A 6983-nucleotide genomic window follows, 5' to 3' on the forward strand; every position below is an offset into this window, starting at 1 on the left:
CCCGATCTATGTAAGTTTTCTTCAAACTCACCCCGGTTTTTATGAATTTTGCATGTATTTGTTCACGAATTTCTTGAAAATTCGAAACTTAAATTGCTTAATTCCCTTTGTTTGTCAAATTTTATGCCATGAAATTGCTTGATTATGTTTATATATTGCTTTGGGAGTAATTTGAGACTTGTTTGACTCAATTTGGTGAAGAAACGAACAAATCACCATTGTTGGACCTCTTATGGTCGGGAAGACAATGTGGCTTGTTCTTGACGTTTTTGCTATCAATTCTTGTCCAATTTGTCACAATAATTACTATATTATTGCAAGAAATTGTTTGAATGCTTGAAAAATGTCGTATATGCTCAATTTGAATTTGTGCTCTGTTTTAGTACTATGTACTCTGTTTTTTGCGAACATAGTATCATGCGGCTAGGCGAACCTTATATACTATAGAACCTTAATTTATGATAATTTTGCACAGTGTAGCATGGTTAGACAGCGAGGTTCGGGTTCAGGGTCCCGAGACGTTCGACGGGAGCACGAGCCCGTAGAGGACGACGCCGATCCGTCCACTTCACTCAGCCGACTCCCTAAGTGGGATGAGCGGACTTTGTACTTCTCTCCCGTCCACCACATTTCTGAGAGGGTAAGACGGGGTATCACAGTTGGGAGGACGCGCTGCCATGGTTCCAGTTGCGACGCCTTAGGCGACCTGTACAAGATGTACATCGGCAATGACGACGAGGCGAGACTTCTATGAGAGTCTTACGAACTGACTGCGCTTTACGAGACCTCAGAGGCTATGATTGCCTCTACGGGACTGGATTTTAGCTCTGTTACGCTGCCGTTCGACAACGAGATCAGTGTCTTTTCTCCTAAGGTCGAGGTGTTGTTGGGTCCGATTGCTGTTCGGGCTCGAGCTGAGGTGGATTCGACTCAGTTCAGCACGAAGGGGATTCACCGCTCGACTCTAGCAGCGGCTTTTGATGATGATGCGACTACCCGAGAGCAGCGGGTGCGCATCTTTGTACTTATCTTGCTGTCAGGGACGTTCTCCCCTGACAAGGGTAGTAGAGTGCTGCTTTACTACCTGCCTGCAGTCCGTGATCTACACTTGATCGGGACTTATGACTGGGCCAGCTTGGCTTATGCTGACTTCATCCGAGGGTTACGAGACTCGTGTCGACACCGGTCCTTCACGGGGAACGTCTCTCTATCCGGCTTTTGGAGGATCGTAGAGGTATACTTTATCTCCCGTAACGTTTAGCTCTAAGCTTTAGTTAGCACTCGCTGATAATTTTTGCCTTTTGTAGATCTGGTTCTACGAGTAATTTCCCTCAGCTACGCCGGCGAGACCGTCGCCGCGCCGGTTTCTAGTGAGTGCTTCTTGGGGAAGCCGCCGTGTTGGGATGTCCACTACTTATGTCCGATATTGGATCATCTCGGTATGGTTCTTTACATATTTGAGCATTTTGTAACACCTTTGATAGATTTTTATCTGATAGGCGTTCTTTGAAGGAGCCTGACGTGTTGTACCGGCCGTGGGACGACTTGGCTGTCCTTGGGCTAGCCGAGCAGTATACTGCTAAGCGTCGCTATTTCTTGGGGATATATGGAGCGATTACATACCTTGGAGAGAGGGTTGCTATTCAGCATTCCTCGGACACCTTTGTCGTTCCTGCTCCTCCACCACGTCACATGTTCAACGGCGCGAGGTTGGTGAGCATGTCAGAGGGAGCTGGTACCCCTTGGCGATCTTACACGATCCCTGGGCGGTGCTATGAGGAGGAGCTACTTTCGTTGTTAGCTCCAGTCCCTGTAACGGCTGAAGGGGTGGCGGTATGATTTTCAGCTTTTACCTTTCGTTAAGTAGCCCCCAAGTAATGCTTTACTGACTTTGATTTGCTTTTGTCAGGCTGGACCTACTGAGTTTTTGCCACCTCGTATGTCCATCCACTATCAGGGGACGTACGGGCCGATTGAGGAGATGATTCCTCCGGCTCCTGAGGGTGAGCGCTTCGTGGAGCGGTTGATCCCTCGTCACCAGACTCGAGTAAGCTTAGTTATTTGCAACTTATGTCCATATATGTTATGCATGTTTATAGACTTTACTTCTTTGACAGTTCTCACGCGAGGTGGTCACGGCGATGGCACGGTGCATAGATGCCTTCCGGAGCTAGCTCATTCGGATGAGGAATGTGGCTACATGTCGTCTTGACGACGCCGTCCAGGAGGTAGTTTCCCTTATTATGTTTTTGCATTACTGCTTCTATTTTGCATATTTTTTATTTTGGTTTCTTTTTGCAGGGTCAGCCCATTCCTTCTCGTACCCGCACGAGATTTGAGGTGCGGAGGGAGCCGGTGAGGTCTAGCTCGAGACGTCGCCGCACTGGTTCTGGTGGTCGAGGCGGTCGTTCTGAGGCTGCCGGTACCGAGGCGATAGAGGGCTCAGGGACTTCATCTAAGGGTGCATATGCTGCGCCGGTGGGCCAGGGAGAGGCTACCTCGGCTCTTAAAGGTGGTGGGATGTACGAGGTCGGCTCGTCATCGCAGCAGCCTCCGCAGCCTCAGCCTCAGGTTGATTTTGGGAGGACGGGTCTTGTGCTGAGTTTTCCACCTCCCAAGGAGACCGGAGCTGGAGCTAGTGGAGAGGTTACTCCTCGTACGGCGCATTTTTATGAGATGATGGGTGTACGTCCCCCGACGCCGTAGTTTGTTCCTGTACTTTTTATTATTTTGACTTTGTATAGAACTTTGCCTTTATTTAGACTCATTATTTAGACATGCTTGTATATGCATATTATTATGAGTTTATTCAGTGTTTATCATTTTTCATTTTTTCATTTTTATGTGCATGTTTGTGTGTGTAAAGAATTGTGAAGATTAATTTTGCGCAAAAAATTCCGTCATTTTTAATATTGATGGAGGTTATCCGACTTGCTCCCCCAAAAAGAAAAATGAAAAATAAAAAAATAAAAGTAAAAAAAATATTGGATTTATAAAAACTTGGAAGTGAAGTCAAAATAAAATCCGAAAAATAATTTAATTAATATAACAGTTGTATTAATTAAGAAGAAGAAATAAATGAAATTTAGAAATAGGTATAAAAAGAGAATAATAAAAAACTGTAAAGTCATTGGTCTGACTCGAATCAAGCTAAAAAACGCGGTTTTTTGGAAAGCTCGTACAATAAGACACGTTAGCGCCACCTAGCGCCACGCGTTTTGGTGAAGCGCCAGGCGCTACGCTTAGCGTTTGGCGCCAGGCTCTGGCGTCAGGCGCCAATGTTTGGCATCTGGCGCTGATAAGCGCTGACTCCGAATCCTTCCCGGATTAAAACTACGCCGATTTTGTGTATAAATAGCCCCCTGCCCAGCCGATTTTCTTCATAATTTTAGCAGAAAATATATTCTTAGCTCTTGAAAAAATAAAAATCATGTCTCTAGTCTCTAAAAGTTTTACCAATTTCACTCATGAATGGTGTCGGTCTCTTACTGCCAAGGAGAGAAAAGAGTTAGATGAGTTTCACATGGGGGTATTTATGGTGTCAAAGGGGTAGATTTTGATTTAGACATTATTCATACCGCTCTAGAATATTGGGATGTGGATACTCATTGTTTTAGATTAGGGTATGATGAAATTAGCCCTTTGCCGGAAGAATTCGGTGCTATTTTAGGCTTCCCTGCATTAGATCTTGTAGTAATCCCTAAAATAAACGAATATTATTATAAGGATTTTGAGCGCTTCTTTAATTTAAAAGACAAAGATCTAACAAAAATAGTAGATGGTAGCATAGTTAATTTGAAACAATTTGCTCAACATTATTTTGATAGACCCTATTGGGCTTATTCTGAGTCTTTTCATGTTTACAGAAGAATGGCTTTTCTTTTTTGCATGCTTAATCAATATCTTCTCACTAGTGGTAAAACTAATGAGGGTCAAGCAATCATATCAACTATTTTGGAGAAGATAGAATCTGGGAGAACTCCAATGCCATTAATAGTTGGAGAGACTATGCTTAGTCTTGACGAATTAAAGAAGAATCTAAAAGCGCCTTTTTGGGGCTCTCCAATTTTATTACAGGTAGAAAAATAATATTTTTAATTACAGAAATCAAAAACATATTTTTGTATAGTAATAATAATTTATTTGCATTGAATTTTTATTTCAGATGTGGCTAATGGAAAGACTAGAATTAATTAGTCCTCCAGACAATATCGAGAAGTACACTCCAAATTGTTTTGTGAGAATGAAGAAACGCTTCTCTAAGATGGGGCGCCATGAATGGAAGAAGGTCTTCGGGTCTTGCAATTTTGCCATCAAGTGGGTCACCCCTTGGTGGAAAATAGAAAAGATGGTTGGTGTTAACAAGCAGCCTTTCTGCCGTCTTCCAAGCTTGTCCCGAAAGACTTTTTATTATCCCTGCAGGGTAAAAAGACAGTACGACCTACTTCAAACCATTCCTTCCGAGGATCTTCGTCGTCCCTATGAGTTCCCTGTCTCTCAAGAAGTAGACAAATTTGATACTTATTGGAGCGCTAGACCTTTATGGGAAGTGATTACCCCAAAAGGTTCCTCCATCCTTGCCTAATAAATGTGAAAAGGTGGCTTCTGAAGAAACCTTCAAAGGACATGAAGAAAAATCAGAGTAAAACTGATGTGAAGAGTCGTCTAGGTGATAAAGTGATTCCTGTTAAGGAACGCTTAGGAGAAAGAGTTGAGTTTAAAACACCTACAATGCCTAAGAAGAAAAGTTCTGCGAAGGATAAAGGAAAAAGGAAAGCTCACACTACAAAGAGAAGGCTTGGGTAGAAAAGAAGCATGGGGTCCTAGCTAAAGGAGAAACTATTTACTCCAAAATTGAATGTAGGTCCTCTAAAGGATGCCTACTAGCTAAAGTTATGGATGAGGAAGAGGACGCAGATAAGAATTGGAAGAGGGCAAAGAAAGAGAAAAAAGATTAAAAGCATTGCTTAACTTTCAATTATTAGACTTAGTTTTAAATTCAAAGTTAATTTATTTAGGCTTTATTTAAATTCCATTAATAATGTAATTTATTTTATTAATGAAATTCCAGCTTTTTAATTAAATTATTTACTTTAAATTTAATTTATTAAAGCAATGAAAACCAAAAATTTAATTTTCCAGAAATTTTTTCGAGTACGGAAGTCGAAAATTTTCCGAAAACACCGAAATATTCCCAGATACTTATCAGTAAATTGGCGCCGCGATTTTACGACCGGCGCTAGCTACGGCAGTCTTGCGTCAGGCGACAGAGGTTGTCATCTGGCGCTAAGGTTCATCGGTTGGCGCCAGAGTTTTTTCTGTGACGTCGATGTATCGTCAATCTGCTGTTGAAAAAAAAAATTTATTAAGTCTGGGATGCGAGGTTTGAAAAAAAATAAAGTGGTCGCACCCATAAAGGGCTGACTACGTATCCTTTCTTAAGGAATCAGGCCAAACGTAGCTCTCTTGAGTGTTCTACTCAAGTGATAATGGGTAGTACTTTTTAAGTTGGTCAAGATTTATCATATTTGAGAACTCATTGCCATCCATGTCAGTTAATTTTGCTGCACCTCCTGACAGGATTGTTTTGACAATGTAGGGTCCAGACCAATTAGGTCTGAATTTTTCCCTTGGATCTAAAACATTTTTCCTTAATGCTTTTAACACCAAATCTCCTAATTTGATGTTTCTTGTCTTGACCTTCTTAATAAAATGTCTAGCCATACGAGTTTGGTAACATTGAGTGTGATGTAGAGCTTCTAGTCGTTTTTCATCAAGTAGAATTAGCTCCTCATATCTTGCCCTAGTCCATTCAACTTCATCAAGCTTGCTCTCTAATGCGATGCGTAGAGATAGAATCTCTAGCTCTACAGGTTGTACGGCATCCAATCCATAAACTAAGGAAAATGGCGTATTTCCTGTTGACATGCGATAACGCCACAATGCGAAGTGGAGTTTGTCAGGCCAATCCTTGTAATTTTCCGTCATTTTCTTGATGATAGTCTTTAAATTTTTATTAGCTGCTTCGACTGCTCTATTTGCCTGAGGTCTATAAGGAAAAGAATGATGATCTTGAATACCATATTTTTGTAGGAATTCTTCACACTCGGCTTGAAAGTGAGTTCCATTGTCACTTATCATTTCATGTGGGACTCCATATCGACAAATAATATTTCTTTCGATAAAGAGTGCTACATCTTTTGCAGTGAGTTTGGCGTATGATTGTGCTTCGACCCACTTTGTGAAGTAATCAATTGCCACTAAGATGTATTCGTGACCTCCTGTTCCTGGGGGTGATCTTGCCGATGATGTCAATTCCCCATGTAAAGAATGGACATGGCGAAGTGTAGGTGTAGAGAAAAGATGGAGGAACATGTTGTAAATTAGCGTAGATTTGGCACTTAGGACATCTTTTTACGTATTGATGGCAATCCCTATTCATTGTAGTCCAATAGTATCCTTCTCGCATTATCTTTTTGACTAACATTTTTCCATTTACGTGAATTCCACAAATTCCTTCGTGGACTATCCTCATTGCTCTTTGAGCATCCTTTTTTCCTACACATAATAGAGCTCGACCCTTAGGTACCCTTTTGTGTAGCTCATTGTCTATGAGTACGTATTGGAAGACAAGAGTCTTAATGCTCGTTTTGCTCTTTTGTCAGCATGGGGAGGGTATTCTCCTTTGGTGACATAGTTAAGTATATCCATATACCATGGTTCTTCTTCTTCTTCATCTTCTTCTTCTTCTTCATAGGTCACTTCATCATCTCCTATATCTTGAATATAGGTCGGTTTATGCCTTTTTTCTATAGTTAGAGGAATTTGCTCGATTTCCGTAGGAATCCTAACCATTGAGGCTAGTCTTGCCAAGGCATCAGCAAATTGATTTTATTCTCTAGGTAGATATGTGTATTCTACCTTCTCTAACTGATTAGTAAGGGTTTCCAGATAAGTTTGGTAAGGGGCTAGGCTTTCGATCC

The 6983-nt window shown here is 41.5% G+C and overlaps 2 protein-coding genes across 2 annotated transcripts; both read left to right on the top strand.

Annotated features, from left to right (window-relative positions):
- Nucleotides 1-483: 483 nt before the first annotated feature.
- LOC110709280 lies at nucleotides 484-1695 on the top strand. Its single transcript, XM_021887497.1, has 2 exons — nucleotides 484-1234; nucleotides 1308-1695. Exons 1-2 carry the CDS (start codon nucleotides 797-799, stop codon nucleotides 1323-1325), a joined length of 456 nt encoding a protein of 151 aa, XP_021743189.1. The 5' UTR covers nucleotides 484-796; the 3' UTR covers nucleotides 1326-1695.
- Nucleotides 1696-1793: 98 nt separating this feature from the next.
- On the top strand, nucleotides 1794-2712 carry LOC110709281. The gene is made up of 3 exons (XM_021887498.1): nucleotides 1794-1833; nucleotides 1910-2228; nucleotides 2302-2712. The coding sequence occupies exons 2-3, from the start codon at nucleotides 2184-2186 to the stop codon at nucleotides 2704-2706; spliced, it is 450 nt and encodes a 149-aa protein (XP_021743190.1). The 5' UTR covers nucleotides 1794-1833; nucleotides 1910-2183; the 3' UTR covers nucleotides 2707-2712.
- Nucleotides 2713-6983: the final 4271 nt, after the last annotated feature.

The sequence above is a fragment of the Chenopodium quinoa genome, unplaced genomic scaffold (assembly GCF_001683475.1).
Source record: "Chenopodium quinoa cultivar QQ74 unplaced genomic scaffold, ASM168347v1, whole genome shotgun sequence".
NCBI lineage: Eukaryota > Viridiplantae > Streptophyta > Magnoliopsida > Caryophyllales > Amaranthaceae > Chenopodium > Chenopodium quinoa.